The following is a 22,183-nucleotide window of genomic DNA, read 5'->3' as shown; positions in this document are numbered from 1 at the left end:
ATGAACTCGACACGCCAGTGAATATATGTGAGTTTTCGGATGTTGTGGTTTGTGTTTGTGTGTTTGTGTGTGTGTGTGTGTGTGTGTGTGTGTGTGTGTGTGAGAGAGAGAGAGAGAGAGAGAGAGAGAGAGAGAGAGAGTGGGAGATGGGAAAAGGAAGGAGGAGAGTGTTATGTGTGCATGTATGTGTAATTTTTTTTTATATATTTCAGATGATAAGTACTCTTTTTCAATCACACACACACACACACACACACATGCACGCAAAAGTTAAAATAATGGCACACTGGTCTGTAATCATACTTTTTTTTTTAAATTTATGCAAATTACAGCTCTTTTTTTGCGATTGAGGTTTGTCAGCCCTGAACCACACCTGGTAAATTCTCATCGATATATAAAAAGCCATTTTATTGTGATATGTTGTGAACATATTTTATGTGATTCTTTTCAAATACGAACACCAATCAGACTTGGTTAAGAATTTGCAACAACACAATTAAACAAGTACATCAAAGTCTATGGAAAATGCTGTCCCCCTTCGTAACTGGAATAAAAATCAACACTTGCATCACAAAAATATGTATTTTTACAATAAAATGTTGTTAGTTAGACACTGGAATGTCATTTGTTATCAAATTTGTTATCAGTTTAAGGATTAGCAGCCCTGTATATGATATGAAGATTATAATGTATTTATAAAAATGACTTACATGATAAAATCTCCTGATCAATATTGATATGGCGATTGTAAAATATAATTTCGGTACACATCAATGTACTGAAGAAATTGACACTACATGTACTAATTACTACACTCATGCACAATTTAGGACAAACATACATAATGAGGAATAAAAAAGAATATTGTACATAAAATTGGCAGTCCTGCATACCTCTCTTGCTCTCTCTCACACACACACACACACACACACACACACACAAATACACACGCACACAGTCTTTCTCTCTCTTTTATACAAGGTCTTACCGATTCCAATATACTTTCTTTCTTTCTTTATTTGGTGTTTAACGTCGTTTTCAACCACGAAGGTTATATCGCGACGAGGAAAGGGGGGGGGGGGGAAGATGGGATAGAGCCACTTGTTAATTGTTTCTTGTTCACAAAAGCACTAATAAAAAAATTGCTCCAGAGGCTTGCAACGTACATGTAGTACAATATATTACCTTACTGGGAGAATGCAAGTTTCCAGTACAAAGGACTTAACATTTCTTACATACTGCTTGACTAAAATCTTTACAAACATTGACTATATTCTATACAAGAAACACTTAACAAGGGTAAAAGGAGAAACAGAATCCGTTAGTCGCCTCTTACGACATGCTGGGGAGCATCGGGTAAATTCTTCCCCCTAACCCGCGGGGGGCTTCCAATATACTGGTTTCTTTCCTAAATACATTTAACTAAGAATGGGCATAACATTTAAAAATGCAAAACATTCATGAAACTGTTACGATCAATGACTAATGCTTGATAATTGTGAATCTATCCAGTGGAATCACTCACTTTACAACTTGCTCAGCCAGCAGCCGTCAAATGCTTCTACCAGACGTTATTAAACTCTAACTTTCTCTGCGTGTTTTTCTAAAGACACACCATTGTTAACATACGTAACAGGAATACATTTCATTAAACACTCAGAATGACAAACTCGGAAGGAAAGTAAAGCCCTTTTGCCATGATTTTTGTTTTCAAGAAAAAATTATCCCATCTCTCAAATCAAAAAACCATGAACAAAAATATTGCCACAGCAATGCCAGATACTTTTAGTATTTACATGTTAGACGATAATAAGTAATAGTGAACGATTATAAAATGATACAAACAAGTACTACTGTGAACACCAAGTCTCAAGTTTCAAGAGAAGGTTCTGCTCTATCCATGGCATAAACAACTGGAGTCAAAAACCATATGTTTTCCACCTGTTTTTTGGTTAAATTTTGCCCAGACTCAAACCAGTTACCAAATACGTGTAACTAAATAGACGATTTTCGGAAATAACTCTGTCAGGATTTTATGGTTTGTGGAAAGGTCACTCTCCCACAACTCATACAAACCTGACTGAGTTATTTTCGGAATACGTCTTGTGCCGACAAAAAATAACACACAAAAAACAAGCTCATACTTCAGAGACACCCATTAATGCTTACATTTTTGGCATGTTTTAGGTAACACAAATATAGAAGTAATTTCCAGTTTGAAAATAACGATACTAAACCCTCAGGTCTCTGTCAGTGTCAACAGTACCCCACAACACAAAGCTGCTATCAAAGATCGTTTAGGTATGTACAAATAAACAGTACACCACACGAGATGTCTACAGTGGAACCCGCCTTTTAAGACCTCCAAAACCCTGAAAAAATCAGGTCTTAAAAAGGAGGGGGTCTTAAAATACATTCACAAGAGATTGGGAACAGAAAGTCTAAGAAAGGAAGGTCTAAAAGGGAGGGGGTCTTAAACTGGGGGTCTAAAAAGGGGTGTTCAGACCTGGGAACCCATACGATTTTGCCGTATTTTGTACGCATGATTGTCTAGAATACGATCAGTACGGTCTGTGGAAAAAAAAATACGACGAGAAAAATTCCCAGACTACTTTTCTTCACAAGCCCATCCTGAAGCCGATCCAGTATATTGACACATGATTACAGTTTTTGTTAGTAAACATTGAAAAAAGCATTTGTTTTAAATGTATTGGTAAACTTAAAGGCATATGTACGCGCTCCCGTGTTTACAAAGTGTAGTTTGCCCATAATCGATGTCAAACGCACCATAAGACCATGTAATGACGATATGTCGCCATGCGCGGACCATATACATGCATTACAGCTTGTTTTAGAGTCTCAAAAACTTTGGATGTAAACAAAGACGCGGAGTTATTTCCCTTGCGTCAACGCTACCTCTGTTGGCAAATCTATAAATAGGATGATCCAGATCAAAATGAAAATTAACATATCTCAACATTGAAGGGGTCCTAGACCACAATATTTTGCAGGGAACTTAATTTAGCATGTCTCCAGCTGTTGGTAAAGCAATTAGCGTGTATAGTCATCGAGTACATATATTAATGAACGGGTGACGGACGCGTGTCAGTGAAGCATGTTTGAATCATGGATGTTCAAATGCTGTGTGGAGTACGTACGCTCATTTGTCTGAAAATACAGCAAGTTTGTTTGAGAATACTCCAAATGCAAAACAGGGGTTCCCAGGTCTGGGTGTTCCAGTGTACTTCTCAAAAAATGTAAAGAATGAAGCAAGGTGTAGGGACTACTCATTCGCGTCATATTATTTACCATTGCGCCCCTATTGATAATTATGTTTGTACATTTTCAAATTACATGTGCCTGGAACAGCAACAGCAACAAACCATGCATGACTAAATGGTATTGTAAATAATGAATTGCAAAAGGCAACCCAATGTTTAAACTGACAACAACAACAACCACTATCCACCCTCTGCCCTTCCCAAAAACAGAGAGAAAATTACAACGAAAAAACAGAACAACGTCAAGTTTTCACATAGGTAACATCTGGAAATGTTTAAAAAAAAACAAACACGCAGCAATAAAATCATTAAAAGGGTGAAAAACAAAAATAAACCAAAGACACAAAGCCACTGGAATGTCCAAAACACAAAGGCAAAATGAAAGAAGCTGAAATAATTTCAAATCACAACCTTTTGATTTAATTCATAGCAAATTATCTTCTGTGCAAAAGCCAGCAATACTTACAGCTCACATAACATATTTGTGACCCTCCACCACGAAATGAGTCGCATGTCACCTTTGCACAATTTTCATATTTTTACATTTTCCTGCAGAGTTTTTTATGCTCTATTCAGTGGTGAAAACCGTTTTTAGAAAAGAGCGAAAACTGTTCGAGTTATAAGCCTGTGACTAAGGTGACCCTCACACTGTTACCATCTCCATCTAGTGAACGACGACGAAGAAGAAGAAGACACTGTTACCAGACACCCCCCAGACTTATATTAAGCCTAGCGCAGAACCGCGCGAGGTGACATGCGACTCATTTCGTGGTGGAGGGTCACATTTGAGAATGCTCCACAAATATGCCTGCAGAAAAAAGTCATCATGAATATTTCTCCAAAGCTAAGCACTTACACATTATGCAAGCTTGGAAGACATAACTGGCACAAACATGTTTGTTCTGACCAAGCACAAGAGATGACACTGACAAAGATTTGGAATGTACTCACATTTTCATGATTTTTTGTTGCAATATTTGATGAGTAATTAATGATTTATTGTTGATGATTTGATCTTCTGTGACAAATGCACAAATTAAAAATTAAAGAAATTTTTAAAAATATTATAAGAAAGAAGAAATGGTCAAATGGGGATGTAAGATAAAAGGAAGCACCAAATAGTTATACATTTTTGAACGAGTTACAAAAAGATGTGGGGGATAGAGGGTTGGGGATAGGGGTGCGGGGAGAGGGGAGATGCTAAAAGTGTTATTCATACGATATCATGCATGAACAAAATAAGTACAACAAGAATTGTATCGGATTATACAATTACACTGGATTACAAATAATGCAATGAATTGTAAAAATGAAAAAAACACCCCAAAAAAACAAAACATCCATTGAACAAATGGGAAATATTGGTGCAAAACCTGAGAAGGTTACACGACAACTACCACTACATCTAACACTAAAACAGAATATATCTGAACTCATCATGACAGAGATTAATTTGCACAATTATGCTGCCGTAACAAGGGTGGTCCTGTTGTTGTGACATTCTTCCTCCTTTTGGTTCTACAAAAAAAGAGCAAAGGTAGTCCCACAACCATGTTTGGTCACAGGTAAGCAAGATGTTAAGAGATCTAAAGTTCTCTTTGCCCAGCTTTATGAGGGCGGTGCCCATCTCCTCTTCCTTGCTGCCTTCGCCTTCTACCGCCCTAAATAGGCTTAGGTACCCATATCTAGCTGGGCGGACTGGAGAGTGCTTGGAAAATTGGATATTTGTATTAGTCCCGAGTGGGGGTCGTACCCCGACCAACAGAGAGAGAGGCAAGCACTTGAACCACTATGCCACTCCAACACTTTTTGTGGTTCTATATGCATGTAAACAAAATAAGAAAGCAAAACGGCTGACTGGCCATACAGGCGAACACTGCTGATTCCTACGAGTGATTACTCAGGCTACTTTTGGTGCTATGTTGCTTCTCACCTACAGTCAGGTCTCACCAATGATTATGATATTGACACAAAACAATGAATTCAAGTGAATGTACATGGTCTTACATTAATGAAAAGAGAGAATGACAGTGTGTGTGTGAATGAGAGAGAGAGAGAATGACAGAAAGAGTGAATGACAGAAAGAGAGAATGAGAGAGAGAGAGAATGACAGAAAGAGAGAATGAGAGAGAGAGAGAATGACAGAGAGTGAATGATAGTTTTACCAACAGGGGAAATAAGAAGGGGGGAAGGGTAAAGTTGGTGAGTAAAAAAGGTATGAGAGGAAAGAAAAGCATTGATATACTATGTATTATTCACAGCAATTTAGATGACTGAAGTTGGTTTTGCTTTTTCACCATTCACAGACTGAGACACAGTCATAATATAAGGCCTTACAACGACATCTCATTATGTTGTCTATCGCAAGATTTTTTACAAACAACAGTATATGTTACTGAAATATCATAATTTTCATAAACAAATTATTTACATGTAGTACACATCATGCTGCATTTTAAAATATCTTCACGCTAAAAGTTGTTGGTAAAACTAAAAGCAGGTGTAAAAACAGCAGTTCAGTGTATGTTGCAGACTGCTGAATTTGTATTCAGACACACTGTCGGTGCCAGCCAAGGCGGTGACTGTTCTGTTATTGTTCCTTTCTAATCTCTGTTGGAGGTTCCGTTCTCAAAGGTCCATTTCTCTCACAATTACTGGCTTCTGCAAAATAAAAGAAAAGAAAGATTTGAAGTTTTAAATAGAAGTTTGAAATCAAAACGATGAACACGAAAAGCAAATGCTCATGCAACTCATAAGATATATGAATCGGACAAAAAATGTCCTGCTCAAAATATCTTATTAAACGAAAATGATATTCACTCCGATTGATCCAAACTCAATCCCATTGCAATGTTGGAATTTGCCAAGGATCAACCAGACATTTGTCTGGAGGTCCTCAATCTCTGGAAGTCTGTGAAGATTCAAAGATCCAGCATCAAAAATGAAGTAAATGTTAGTTGCTTTTCCTTTTTATTTTATCTAAACTTGACCTAACCTTAACCTTAAAATTTGTTGTGTCAACATATTTGACTGAGAGAGACAGCACGTTTCGCCCTGCAGTCCGAACTGACGATCTAACAGCGAACGACAAGAAGAAGAAGAAGATATTTGAGTCAAACCTGGAGGTCATCAAACTCCTAAAGTACTGTATGTATAGCTTCAAAGATATAGCTTTATTTATAGACTAACTTAAAAATTCACTTGCATATCACCTTGGAGGTCTTCGGAGTGAACTGACAAACAAATAAAACTGACATGTTCAACAGAAAATGGACAGAGCTCAGTTAGGAGTCATTTCTTTCTTCATGTTGATTGAAAAATATAACACAAACATCTAACTCACCTTTTTGATTTCTGGTTTGGGGGCGGTCGGGGGCTTCTTTTTAAGTGCAGGTTTTCTGTCCCCCATCTCCAAAGACTCCAGACTTCCACGATCACTGTCGTCATAGCGACGGACAGACGGCGGCAAGCCTACGGCGGCCAGAGCAGTGGGCACCCCACGTCTCTCACCGTTACGATTGGGGCCTGGTTCCTCCCTGGGGGGGTCTGGCATTCGACTGTCGATGTCATCATCTTCTGGATCTCTGCGCCTCACAAACCTATGCTCAATCTTGATCTGTGTTAAGTAAAAATATTGCAAATGGTGAGTGGACCTGTGCAAAAAGTTTCTTCTTTTTTTTGTTGATAGATTTCCTCTACACCCCCCGAAGACTTTCTGTATCTAAGAAGAATTTTTTTATATAATTTAAAAAAAAAAGTTGTTATCTCACTAGCTGTTATTTTCCCTTTCAGTTGAGTTTCAGTAATTGACTCAAAGTTCTGTGTAATCTGAAACTGATCTCACTTGTGTCAAAGAATAACTGCAATAAATAGGCTATAATGTTTCATTATTCATCTACATTCTTTTTAACTTATTGGAAAAACTCTTAAGTTATAAAACTTTTTCCAAGTCCAAGGAAATAAAAACTCCAACAGCCATTCTACCATTTTCCTCTGCTCCGGACAACATTTTTCTAATACAGAGATCTGCCTCACACTCAACAGATACACACACACAGACACACAGACACACAGACACACACACACAGACACACAGACACACACACACACACACACACACACACACACAAAACTAAGAAGCATACCTCAGTAGGTGTAACAGGGCGTTCCTCCCTTCTCGTTCCGTTCTCAGCGGGCTTGATCACTCTGGGCTCCTGCTCTTCCTTGATCTCCTGTCTGATGATGTGACTGTTCTCCACGGCTCGCACTGTCCGTGACGCCGGCGGATAATCCTCGAACGACTCGTCAGCGCTGGTGGTGCTCATGTTGGGGTCTCGAATCGTTGGTAATCTGTTCTTCATTGGTACTGCGCACACACAAAATCATAAGGATTTATATTTTTGATGGTTCTAAACGTTTGTAAACATGGTCAATCCCTTTTGTAAAAGAAGCGGGTGAAACAGAAAATATAGAGGGTTTGAGGTGTCGAGCTTTAACTATCTTGACAGCGCCAAAAAGGGAAAACCAATGTCAGTTTGTCACATTAAGGGCAGGTGGGCCAGTGCACTATGTTTTTTTTTATTTGAATGATTTATTTTGTTCGGATGTTATTTTATGAAAGAAATGAATAAACAATGACAAATGATAGTCACTTTTTGTATTTTGGGTTGCTGGTTTTTGTTTTACGCAACAAAAACAGTCAAATACATACACAAGTGGAGTACAGGGGGGATATGATATTTCAGCAGATATGATTGTCACACTTTTAATTATTGTTATATTTTATCTTTCTGGGTATGCTCTAGGGGATTACGAAGCAGATTTTGATTATTATATTTATATTTGGAGTTAGTGACATTTCTTTGTTACAACCGTCAAACTTTAGGGTAACCCCTGCAACATTTTGTTTGGAAATAATCTGGTTATGACTGTAATACATTGGCAACCAAATCCTTTCGTAATCCCTCAGAATGTTATATTCTGCACAAACTGCACAAACAAATTATTGCTCTAGCTAAATTACAGCCAGAGAAATCGCAACCCCCAAGATGCAACTGCCGCAAAAATGGCTGACATGAGAAAAACGACGTTGAAGACAGAACTATTCAAATATTGTCTTCATTGACACATAAATATGACACTTTTGACAAAAACACAGACACACATGCATTTTAGGTATGTTATGGAAGCATTATCAGCCAAAATATCAAAAAAAAAGGTTTTTGAACAATTTGATCAATTTTGCACTGGCCCACCTGCCCTTAAACAGATTTCAAAGGTCCCCCCCCTCCCCTAATGGTCACACACAGACATAAAAGAGAGAGAGAGAGAGAGAGAGAGAGAGAGAGAGAGAGAGAGAGAGAGAGAGAGAGAGAGAGAGAGAGAGAGAGAGAGAGAGAGAGAGAGAAACAAGAGATAGGCAAAGGCAGGAGAAAGAGACAAAATTAAATAAAGGAAGAGACAGAAACAGAAAGAGTGACAAATTGACAGAGACAGAAAAAAAACCACAACTCACATTCATCCATGCTGCGTGTACGATTGTTGTTGATATACTGTTTGCTGCCTGTGCGTTCAAAGGGGAGCTGACTTCTTGACTCGGTGTTCACCCGTGCCTCGTACAGCGTGCGCCCAGAGTAGCGGTACTTGGAGCCGAACCGCGGCAACACACCGCGTCTTGCTTCTGTTGCTTCTCGCAATCTGAAAGTAAATGGTGAAATCTTCTATCATAAATTGTGCACACGCTACAGAGGAATGAAGACATAAGAAGAAAAACAACATGCAATACTCTCATAACCAGTTAAAAAAAAAAAGGTTTGAATTTATGTATTAATCAGTTTTTGTTAGAATTCTGCTTATTTTATACGAGTGTCTGCACACACTTTTACAGTCATGGCCAGCCGTCTAAATTTGAGTTTTCGTCAGCCTCAGACATCACATGGCTCCAAGAAGAAAAACTGAATGTTAAATCAATATGTAGTATTGTATTACCACAAACAAGTGTTTGGGAATTCAGAAATATTAGTACCATCCCTCATCTACGGTTCTTTGCCAATCTGTTTTAAGATCATTTACCTCAAGAACGCATGATGCTCGATGGCGAGTTTCCACAGTCGCTTGGCCAGTTTGTTGGTCGGTAGCTTGAAGGCAATCCAGCTTTCAAACGTCTCAAACTGAAAAGAGAATGTCATCATTAACACATGCATCAATAACATGTATTACAGTTACTTACACTGCACAAGTGACTTACATTGCACTATCTATTTGACGGGCGCAGTGGCGTCGTGGTAAGATGTCGGCCTCCTAATCGGGAGGTCATGAGTTCGATCCCGGTCGCTGCTGCCTGGTGGGTTAAGAGTGGAGATTTTTCCGATCTCCCAGGTCAACTTATGTGCAGACCTGCTAGTGACTTAACCCCCTTCGTGTGTACACGCAAGCACAAGACCAAGTGCGCACGGAAATCCATGTCCGAGTTCGGTGGGTTATAGAAACACGAAAATACCCAGCATGCCTCCCCCGAAATCGGCGTATGCTGCCTGAACGGTGGGGCAAAAACGGTCATACACGTAAAAATCCACTCGTGCTAAAAACATGAGTGAACGTGGGAGTTTAAGCCCATGAACAAAGAAGAAGAAGAAGAAGCAATATCTATTTGCACAAATTTGTCTCATATTTATATCAACCACAGAAGAAGAAGAAGAAGACTCTTTAAAGCTAACAGCAACCAAGATATCATTTTTTAAAGCCTTCTGTTGAGTGTGTTTAGTTCTATTTTGTTTTTTACACAACCTTCCCAAACCAACAACAAAGATCATATTCAGATAACATTTTCTCAACTGTTTTAGCTCTCTGTCATGTCATAAGTGAAATGCAAATAACCACTTGGAAGAAAAAACACCCCACACACAAACAACAAGAGTATTAAAGAGTATTAAAATAAAGATTTACTTGAACTTGAGCTTTCTCTCATACTACGAAATCAATGTCAAACCGACAACAACACAGAAGGCAAGGGAGATAACAATAATGACTTCCCTTGACATTCACAACACACCAAGTACCACCTTGCACACACTATTTTCCATCAGACCCATCACAGCACAAAGAGTGAAGTGTACCTCTCCCGGTCGAATGCGCAGAAGGAACTTGTTCCTGCGGTAGGAGATTTTGAGGACCTTGGGCCAGACGAAGCGGTTGATACGCAAGTTTTCACGGTAGATGGAGATGCCAGAGGCTCCAACACCAATCTTGATGTCCACATAGTCAGAGTCCTGCAAAGAAAATGTTCACGTTATGACAAAATAACTATGAAAATGTACAAACCAGAAGAAAAAAAAACTCACAAGGAACCATAAAAAGTACCAGTTTCAACGGAGGTCCTCATCAGCAACAACAAAAATAGCAAACTGAAGTAAATAGAGCTGACAGAGAGAGAGATAGAAAAGAAAAACAATCTGTTCAGAAGAGGACAGGTAGAACCTACAATTTCTCGCAATGAGTAAAACAAATGAAAAAAATTCAAAGACGGAGCTGTGAAACAGAAATAGTAACTTGCTACACTGCCAGACACGTGCACATTATATAGAGTTTGAGATAGCTTGTAGCTTAGTGGGTAGAGCATTAGACGTGTGATCCTCAGGTCACAGGTTTGAATCCAGGCCTGGACAATTAACTTTATGTGTGGATTCACAGAGACCTCAGTAATTCTGCAAGAAGTGCACATAGCAAATACACCGGAGTAGCTCAACTCTTGTTGCTGCTAGCTTTCCACGTGGAGGAAGTGTCCGAAATTAACATAAGGAATTAAATGAATAAACATAAGCTGTCGACTTAAAACCCATTTGTTGGGTTTTACCACTAAATGTGGTGTACACAAAATGTCAAATCAATGTATAAGACAAACAACCACCAAAATAGAAGAGGCCAGTCAAAAGAAACAAAAACTCAGTCACCTGATGAACAAGCAGATACACTGACCAAACAACACAGATACACTGACCAAACAACACAGATACACTGACCAAACAACACAGATACACTGACCAAACAACACAGATACACTGACCAAACAACACAGATACACTGACCAAACAACACAGATACACAGACCAAACAACACAGATACACTGACCAAACAACACAGATACACTGACCAAACAACACAGATACACAAACCAAACAACACAGATACACAGACCAAACAACACAGATACACTGACCAAACAACACAGATACACAGACCAAACAACACAGATACACAGACCAAACAACACAGATACACTGACCAAACAACACAGATACACTGACCAAACAACACAGATACACTGACCAAACAACACAGATACACTGACCAAACAACACAGATACACTGACCAAACAACACAGATACACTGACCAAACAACACAGATACACTGACCAAACAACACAGATACACTGACCAAACAACACAGATACACAGACCAAACAACACAGATACACAGACCAAACAACACAGATACACTGACCAAACAACACAGATACACTGACCAAACAACACAGATACACTGACCAAACAACACAGATACACTGACCAAACAACACAGATACACAGACCAAACAACACAGATACACTGACCAAACAACACAGATACACTGACCAAACAACACAGATACACTGACCAAACAACACAGATACACTGACCAAACAACACAGATACACTGACCAAACAACACAGATACACTGACCAAACAACACAGATACACTGACCAAACAACACAGATACACTGACCAAACAACACAGATACACTGACCAAACAACACAGATACACTGACCAAACAACACAGATACACTGAGAGAAAAGGACGCACCTTTGCTGCATGCATGTGGATGCCATACATGGCTATCTTCTTAGCATATTCCAAGTACTGCATCTCTGCTTGTTCAGGTGTCATGCCCCTGCACATATGAAATTATCATGTCACAAACTGCAAGCAATTAATACAGTGGAACCTGTCCACACCAACCATCAAAGCCACCGATGAAAGTGGTTAGTGCTGTTATAGACAGGTGCTTGTTATGGCAAGATGAGTTGTATTGGGGAAAAACATCATTGTGGATCCTTTGGTGTAGTCCTTATGAGCAGGTGACACACACACACACACCACACACACACACACACACACACACACACACACACACACACACACACACACCAGGGCCTAGCATTGGAAAAAGTGAGTTCAGCTTACAAAGGCGGGGGTCTGGCCCCTGGTGGGGAAAAAAAAGAAATATAAATATAAATAGTGGTGAAATAGAAAAAAACTCTGAAAATAGAAAATTTGAAGATTTTTTTTGCGATTTTTTTACCTAAAATGACACCCCCCCCCCCCCCCCCCCTCCAAAGAAGATTGAGCAACTAAATTATGCCTTCACAGACAGAAAACAAGAAAACTGACAATCTTGTGTTATTTGGCCTGAAAGTGCACTTCCCACTTCCAGGAATACCTCGATTCTTTGTCACTGAATGGCTGACCACGTTCAACAATGTCGCTTCGAGACATTATTTCAAGTCTAGAGCCACAAAACACCGGCACAAAGCAAGCTCGCGCGATGCCAGAGAAGTGCGTGCTCAAGCAAACTGTCAAACTGATTGAGAATTGAGCCTAACAGCACACAAAATAAAAGCTGGGACTGTTTGGGTTTACCGTTTGAGAATAACAGGTTTTTGCATTTCGGCGTACACCAAATCGAGTTCCGCGTACTGGAGATGTTATTTCGGCGTAAAGTACGCCGAACGGCTTAAAATGCTAGGCCCTGATACACACACACACACACACACACACACACACACACACACACACACACACACTCACTCACAACATTTGGACTTTCCATCCAGGTCCAACTCACCTGTCATCCTCTAGAGTAACGTTTGGTTCAGGGGTAAATCTCGGACAGGCAGTAGGCCAGCTTAACAAAAACAAAAACAAAAACAAAATTGCAGACCCCCCACCACTATATCGCGAAACGCGTATATTGCGGTCTGATTCTTTGGACCCCAAAGACCTCGATATAGTGGATATCTACTGTAATGGCAGAACTGGGTGTTTCTTTCATCAAACTAAGACACAATGGAGAAACACTGACTTGCGATCCCTGTGAAGTTCAGCGATTTTCTCCAGCAGCTGTGTCGTCTGATCGTCATGGGGAGCGAAAGGGATGTCTCGGATGTAGTCGATGCCTAAGCCATGCTCCTGTTCGTCCCAGTCGCCCAGATCAGCTTGCACGCAGAACGAACCAAGCACGGCTTGCGTGGCAAAGGTACAAGGTAGCCTGGACAAAAAAGCATTAAAAAGTTCATGCTATGACCATCTTGGGAACATTCTATTACTTAATTTCTATGATAAGTCACAGCATCATTTATTCATTTTGTTCCTGTCGTGTCTCGAGCTTGTTTGTCCACTTCAAAGGATGTTAGGTCGAGGTTCTTGTGAATTTTTAGAATTTTTTTGTTTTGCCCTGAATTAAACGTTCCCAAAATTTAAACTTTATTGTTTGTTTGTTTTTCATGTGAATGATTTGTACCGGAAATGTGCTAAGTTTACAACTACATGATCGATAAACAAAATTACTAGCTGATTTAATGATGACATAACAACCAAGCCAAATTTGGAAAAAATCAAAGTTGATTGTATTTTACAAACAACAAGTGGTTTGATGCAATCAGCTGCAGTCCTAATGAACAAACTTTGCAACTGCATTCAATTTCTATATGAAAGAAACAAAGTCTGACACAAAGACAACCTAAGGATGACAACTTGCATTCTTGAGAAAGAAAGAAAGACTGTGAGTAATGAAGTCATAAAGATTATAAACACCATGGTCAGGCCCCCAGCTTGTTAACCATGCCTGCCACTTTATGACCCACTTGACACTGAAGTTTGAGACTATTAGCTAATAAAGGTACTGAGCCTCACCCCTTCCTGCCTTGACACAAACATGTTTCTTTCGCCAATGCCATAAACCACAAGGTGAAAACCATTTATTACATTTTATGATTCAGCTTGCAACTTCATGTGCATCAATTTCGACTGTAATATATATATGAGAGCATAGGCTTGTGATGTTCTGCGTCTTTCAGTTTTAGGGATCACGCTCACTGAGTGATATGGAAAGGTTTACGCAAAACAAGACCTGCAATATGGCTAAAATACCCCCCCATGTCACCTGAACAATGTCATATTCCCGCAAAATTTGCTTTGGGAGCGACCCCTACGCCTTTTGTGCACATAAATTTGTGTTTGTTGACAGACGTCTTGCCAGAATCCAGTAAATGACTAAATAAAATTCTGTAACACCCCAAAGCAGCTAAGAGATCAAAGAAATGTAACTTACCTTGTCTCGAATCCAGTAAATTGCTAAATAAAGTTCCATGACAGTAACACCCCAAAGCAGCTAAGAGATCAAAACAATGCGACTCACCTTCCAGTGACAATGTCTTTCCTTATCTGCATACATACTGTGTACCTGATTAAAAAAAGAAAGAAAAATAAAACACATGGTAAACAAGCTATTCCGCCTACACAGTGCCCTAAAAAATGAACTAATACATCAATCAGCAAATACTGTAAATAAATAAACACATTAATAACATACTGAATTTTAAAAAAGGTGGAAAATAAATGAACAAAAAAAGAGACAAGAAACAAGGAAAAACGAGAATGAAAATGAAGAGGGGAAGAAAACAGCAGAAGAAGAGAAAGAAAATGGCAAAAAGTCATGACCTTCACCTGCTAAATAAGACATCATATGATGAGCACAGACAACAAATTTGGTGGGAGTTTTCTCGGGAAACATAAAGAGGGGCAAAGGAACTGTAAGGGAAATTTGAAACTCATACTGAAACCTTGTAACATTAACCTTGGAACATGTCGCTGACATCACATCTCTATTCATGTTCAAGAAAAGAAAAAGTGGCAACATTTAAAAAAAGTTGTTCAAAGATATCGATGCACTGATGGAGATTTTAATGTTGCATGTCAAAATAATAATCTTTCCAAAAAAAAGTGTATCCATAAGACAGTGATCACTACATCATCTTCAAAATAATAGGAATTTATCAGCACAGAACATAACTTTTTCTCTCTCAATTGTAATCAGATAAACTAAAAATAGTAAAATCATACAAATAGACTTATCATGAGTAGCATATCATTAAACAGGACTAAACGAAACAATATTTCAAGACTGATGTATTACACATGTTATACGGAGATTTTTAGAATAGCATTATTCAAGACAAGATATTGCAGTAATAAAATACAGTCTCACCTTGTGAGGCTCTCTTTAAGCACTGTTGGGTCTGGTGGATAAAACTTTACAGCGAATTCAAACTCCCACTTGCCCCCTGAAAGACAATAAAATTTGTCATAACACACAGAGAGAGATGAAGGCAAGACAGTGGGAGCCTTGCTAGTACATAACTATCGATTCAGCTGCCACAAAATAACATAACTATATATATATCTCAACTTTAATAGACACACCAAGTGTTACCATGCATCAACATTTAAAACGACAGACTAAAATGACTTGATATCAAGTCAGTCCATGAGTCATGTCAAGTTTCTCTAGGAATTTGTGATACATTGAAACTTATATAGTCAGCCCTGATACTACCGTAAAATCCCTAGCAAACACTCAGTATCTAGCAAACTCCCATCCCCTACTTTTGGCCAAAAGTTGTGCAGAGGGGTCACTACCTAGCAAACGCCCACTCCGGTGTTTTAAAAAAAAATCTGTTTTAAGACAGTCGGCCTCCTTTATCTACGATTTGTGCACACTGTTCGATGGTTCGCCTTTTTGGGAAGGGGGGGGGGGGGGGGGGGAGGAATAACATTACGTCAGGTCTTGAAATGACGTCGTTCAGTGACGTCTTTTACTGAGTGACTTCGAAGGACTAGAATGAGCCAACGATCATCAACCCTACCTGACGCGTGTTTCTTTCAGGCGAGATATTCTTTCGGCTAGCCGCTCGCGGGGCTAGAAGGCAAGAGTGTGTATGAAACGGTTCGATGGCTAGCTACGCAAGAATTAAACACCATTGGTTGATACCGAAAAGGTCGTCTGCACTGGTCAGTAAACAGCTATTGGCAGCCAATTGGATTGGCAGCAGTGTGGCCGCCATGTTTTCTCGCCAAGCGAGCAAGCCCAAAGCTACCTAGCCTTCAAGGCGAGAATCCTAGCATCCCTCGCGGCGAGATGTGCCCAAGAAATAGTACTCCCTCACCCCATTCGCCAATCTCGCCTATAAGAAAAGGGGGACAGATCTCCAAACAAGAGAAGAAACTGTGATTGTGCTGACGTTAATTCTGAGAATTAGAAGAATCATGGCCACTTGTGTTCTTTTTTTTCTTTTTTTTTCCTTTCACAGAACGTTGATCTTTATTTGTGTAAACAAACGTTGGGTTTTTTCTTTCTTTAAAATTGCATAAATTACATGGTTGTTATCACTTTTTTTCTCGTGAATCATGATGACACTTTATCTTGCAAAGGGGTGTATACCTAGCAAACGCCCACCCCCTACTTTTACCCTTAAACTGTGCGGAGGGGGTGTGGGCGTTTGCTAGGGATTTTACGGTAATACAGTCAAAATACTGCTTCTAAAAGTGAAACACAGATATAAAATAAATTGGAAATATTACCTAAACAGTATTGACCCTGGCACCTAGGAACACTGAGGAGGAAGAAGAAAGAAGATCCTGGCACAAACCCAGCACACACGCAAGCACAATCACACACACTACTTACTCTTTTTCTGGTGGGCTACTGTTTTGTTCAAATCCAGCCAGTACTGAAACCAGAAAAATCATTCATAAAGTTCATTGTAGGTTAATTGCACTCACCAAAACTAAAACAGGCTCAGTACAAAAGAATAAGAAAGCAGTGGCAGCAAAACTATAAATGAAAGCCAAATACAATCATAACTTTCTAGTTTCACGACAATATTGTTCAACTTAGTATTACTTCTGTTCCCTGAACACACGCAAAACAGGTAATAAATCTTACCTTGGTTCCATGTGGGTCAAGATCATCTATGTAGGTCAAGCCAAAATATTCTTTTTCCAATATGTCACGGTCTTCACATACACTCTCAAACAGAAAGCCTCCCAGCGCCTTTTTCTGCAAAACAAAATAAAAAAGATCGTTTTCAGTTTTTTTTTTAAACATAATTATGGTCTTACTCACCACTAAATTGATCCTAGGCACAAAAGCAGGATACAGACCACAGTGGAACATGCTTATAAGCTGTATGAGTAACACATGTTCAATGCCAGCTTAGGCCAAAAAACAAATAGGTGTGGTTATGGTAACATAGCCAAACAAATAGGGTAGGAAGGTAGGCAATCACTTTTTTTTTTCTAATGTGTACAAATTAAACCTACTTGACAGGGAAATAAGTGTGCGACTCGGGCGCTTTCGCTTTCATTGTGTTTTCTGCACTCGTTTTCTTGTGTTTTTGTTGTTGTTGTTGTGACAAATGTAATAAAAAACAAGAGGCGAAGCCTTCAAGGCTCACGTAAGAAATCGACAAACAGTAACACAAACTCAATCACTCCGTCACACACACACACACAGTACACACACACACACACACACACACACACACACGCACGCACGCACACACACACACACACACACACACACACACACACACACACACACACACACACACACACACACACACACACACACACACACACACACACAGAAAGAGCATAGGTGAAACTGTGCAAGAAAGCGAGACACTAGATCTAGATCTGTCTGTCTGCATGTAGCCTACTTACATGGACACGACTGCCAAATAGTCTCGGCCCGCTCAAAATAACAATCACCGAGACTTTCAGTAATTCCATCGCGTGACGTCTAACCCTCGTACGTCATAATGTGACGTCAATGTAATATGACGTCTTCAAATGTTAAAGTTTCTACCACAGACATACATACATACATACATACATACATACATACGCACGCACGCACAGACAGACAAAAGTTAGCATCGCATAGGCTACACTTCGTGAGCCAATAATAGGGTCGGCCCCTAAAAATAGGGTAGGTCGGGTTACCGTAACCACACCTATTTTTTTTTTAGGCCTTAGACTAGAGCTGAAATTTAGTGAAAAGTTGTGAAGAACGATCGTATTTTATCTCAACTTACACTGATGCCTGTCTCCAGGATATCTCCATCCAGAAGCACCACTCTGCAGATGACGGGCTTGGATCTCCGCGTCAATCCACGTTTTTGGGCTGGTGACTGAGGCGGGGGCATTGGGCGTGCCTTGGAGGGCGGGGTTTGCTCCTGCCTGGGAGGGGGAGGAGACTCTGTCATCTTGTGTGGGCGGTGACTTGGACAATGGGGAGAATGATGGATGGACGACTGCTGTTGTAGATTTTATACCGGGGACCAGTTAGGTCTGAAATAAATGGTGAAAAATTGAATGAGGTAACGACAAAGAATAATAATAATGATTAAAGGTTCATAATGCTCTCTACTCAGAGGCTTTTCTTTGTGACTTGGACAATGAGGAGAATAAATTTATAGATGTCTGACTGCTGATTTTAGACCAAGAACCAAGTTTGACAATACATGTACTCTTCACAAAGAGGCTCTTTTTTTTTTGGGGGGGGGGGGGTGAGGTGAGGGAGGGAAGAAAGGGTACACCATTTATTATGGTAAGTACAAAAGCGCAAGATGGTATAGTCAGTTTTAACTAGCAAAGTTTGGAGTTTACTTGGAGTAAATTTGTGTGCATGATGCCATGTTTACGCTTAACTGTTTATGCTTGTTATGATAGCCAATATTTACACAATCTTTGCTTGCTCTCCCATGTGCTATGGACTTTTTCCAATGGTGGATAATCACCATCTAACACAACTGTTCTAAATGCCTTCAAATGACAGCTATCAACAGGTGACCAACTCATACATGTAGAGTTCTCATTTTTATACAAAATTAGGCTCCCTGTTTCTATATATATATACGACTAGTGTCTGTCTGTCTGTCTGTCTGTCTGTTCGCGATGCACGGCCAAAGTTCTCGGTGGATCTTTTTCAAATTTGGACACCGTATTCAGCTACACCCCGGACACAACCTCATCGATGTGCTGTGCGCGCTGAACCGATTTTTTTTGTTGTTTTTTGTTGTTGTCGGGATCCACTACCAGTAACTCTTCCTTATCTTCTCCAGTGTTTTCAGCCGCGATTATCTCCCTTCCTCCGTGTGACGTCAATCCATATTCCCGTTACTACGTTACTATTTTTAGAAGGTCACTGCACGTTACTATTTTTAGAAGGTCTCCAGTGTTTTGCGCGTTTATCTCCTTTCCTTCGTGCGCCGGCGAAGCCACCGTGAGCCGGGTCCCAGGCGCAGCCTGGTATTCGGCTCTACTTCTTCCCGGCGAAGCCGGAACCCGGCGAAGCGGGTAATCATCTAGTACAATATACACAGACAGCGCTGTCTCATTCGACAGGTTTCGGTCAGCCAAGACTAAGTTGATTGGGAATTTTTGTTAGTTCAGTTTTGATGTTTAGGCCAACAGATTGACTGAATGTCTGATTTCACTTAACGAAACTTTTTTTGATGGTTTTTTTTTTAACAGTTAAAAAAAATTTCCAGGGTGTTAAGGAAAAACAGGATTGGTCAGGGATTGTTATGCCAAATCAAAGAAGAAAGTCGATTTGCTCAAAATCTGCAGAGGCTACATAAGTACAGGTTTTGAAACAACTATTTGCAACTGGTCCTTTGCCTTCCATTTTTAAGTCTGTCCCTTATTTTTGTATCACTGAAAGTTAGACAGCGCACAAAAACATGCAATTGAAATCAAATTGTTTTGTATTGTGTAGTCGCACAGTTACAATTCCTAATGTAGCTGAAACAACTTGTACAACTTGCTAAACGGATATCACATTTGTGCATAGATTACACACAACAGATGAAAACTAAAAGTGAACAATAAAATTAAATACATTTCGGCCTTAGATATAAATGAGTTTATGATAAAGTGAAAGCAACCTGCAAGTGAGCCGTTTGAGAAGGGCTTAAGCAAACAAGTCATTCTCAAACGGCTTATCGCTATTCAGTTGGAGTTCTATTCCATTCGATCTACATTCGGAAAAAATTTGGTCGCACAGTTACAATTCCTAATGTAGCTGAAACAACTGTTTATCTAAATTGTACAACTTGCTAAACGGATATCACATTTGTGCATAGATTACACACAACAGAAGAAAACTAAAAGTGAACAATAAAATTAAATATTTAAACTACATGAACAGTTATGTGAAAAGTCAAGAACGAAATTATCAGTTACTAACTAAGTTAGGGAAAACCATTGTTGAAATACCCACACCCGGAAAGGTTGGTAGGCACAACAACGTGACTTGACCTAATACCTGTATGTCGGCCGGTGTGGCGTTTTCATCTTTCGCCGTGTTGATATTTCGATTCTCGGCCTCGTTGATCTAGTATAAACTCTACACTGAACAAAAAACCACCCTTCGATAGTATACTGATGAGCGACCTTGTGTACCTTACATTCATGGGGCCAAATTTGTCCAACCAATTTTTTTTATTTTCTTAGAAATTTGATTCATCCTAAAATGTTTCCCTTCTTGTTCAAGGGACGTAACCACTCGGTACACGTTTTCGAAGAATTCGATTTTGGGAGTGAAATCTATTATTAAATTTCACCACCAATTTTCTTCACATGCAAGAAACTGACATGCTTTTCGTCCAAAAATAATTTCACTTCTTAATTTTACAAGGAAACAACATTTCAGTCTTGAGTATATATCGAGGGGGAAATATGTACACAGGCGAAAGATGAAATCGTGACACCGGACTTCAGTGAGAACTGGGGGACGTCAGACTGTGTAAGCATGGTGTGTGTCACTGTCACTGTCAGTCCAACTGCCAAGATTTATTCTGAATGCGTGACTGTCTGACACTTTTGACACAGAGTTTACAATGTCACACGTGAATATGCGTTAAAGAAACAAACAAATCCATCGCATCTAAACACTTTGTGAGATCATAGACCAAAGAGAACAACGATAACGAGAAAACAAGCATGGGGCTGAATGCGTTACAGATAAGCAGTGAAAGAGCACAACAACTGTGGGAAAGCGGATAGCGTTATTTCCGCTTTCAGCTTCATTCCATCCATAACTCCGGGGTGACATCTTTTTTCACACCTGGGTTTTCACCTGTGCACAGGTGCATCGATCTGCTTCCAGACTAACAGGAATTGAAGCGTAACAAAAATCAACCTACCTTGACCCACGGAGAAATAAGTTCACAACGAAACGATTGTTTACCGCGGGTTCCTTACAAATGTCGTCCACTTCCGTGAATGGTCCACCTGACTACGTCACAGCAAGGGAAGAAACTCTGTAATTACGCGACAGGTGTGACAAAAATGGAGTTGTGACGGGTTTACCTGCCCTTGGGAATCAATCAAGGCATCTGTCATTGCAGTGAAGAAGAGGTTAGCTGACAACTGATGACTCAATGTAATGAATTTCATAGGCCGGGAAGTGATGTGTTAATTAGACGGATTGCTTTACTTAACTCAAATTGAAACACTTAGAAAACAGGATCAAAGGCTCTGTGTGGAGTCAAGCAAAACTGAAAGAAATATTCCAACACACCTTCAGACACACGCACATACACACAGGCAAACAAACTCAAGTTAAAACAATCTGAAAACAAGACTAAAGGCTCAGCATGGAATCAAGCAAAATTGAAAGAAGCATTCCAAAATGGCAAACACCCAAAGCCAAACAAACAAACTTGAGCAGAGGAAGAAGAAAAATTAGAAGAAGAAATGAACAATTGTACACACACTGTATCCCTCTCTCCC

At 39.7% G+C, this 22,183-nt stretch overlaps 1 protein-coding gene across 1 annotated transcript; it reads right to left on the bottom strand.

Moving 5' to 3' along the window:
• Nucleotides 1-292: 292 nt before the first annotated feature.
• LOC138966296 (band 4.1-like protein 1) lies at nt 293-21,702 on the bottom strand. The gene is made up of 14 exons (XM_070338471.1): nt 21,595-21,702; nt 18,481-18,736; nt 17,328-17,441; nt 17,070-17,112; nt 15,591-15,666; nt 14,742-14,786; nt 13,407-13,592; nt 12,128-12,215; nt 10,397-10,549; nt 9,354-9,451; nt 8,797-8,978; nt 7,427-7,647; nt 6,625-6,897; nt 293-5,942 (listed from the first exon to the last, which is right to left on the bottom strand). Exons 2-14 carry the CDS (start codon nt 18,649-18,651, stop codon nt 5,910-5,912), a joined length of 1,683 nt encoding a protein of 560 aa, XP_070194572.1. The 5' UTR covers nt 18,652-18,736; nt 21,595-21,702; the 3' UTR covers nt 293-5,909.
• Nucleotides 21,703-22,183: the final 481 nt, after the last annotated feature.

Source organism: Littorina saxatilis, linkage group LG5, assembly GCF_037325665.1.
Source record: "Littorina saxatilis isolate snail1 linkage group LG5, US_GU_Lsax_2.0, whole genome shotgun sequence".
Classification (NCBI taxonomy): Eukaryota; Metazoa; Mollusca; class Gastropoda; order Littorinimorpha; family Littorinidae; genus Littorina; species Littorina saxatilis.
Note: the sequence above shows the minus strand (reverse complement) of the source record. Positions and strands in the feature narration are given on the sequence as shown.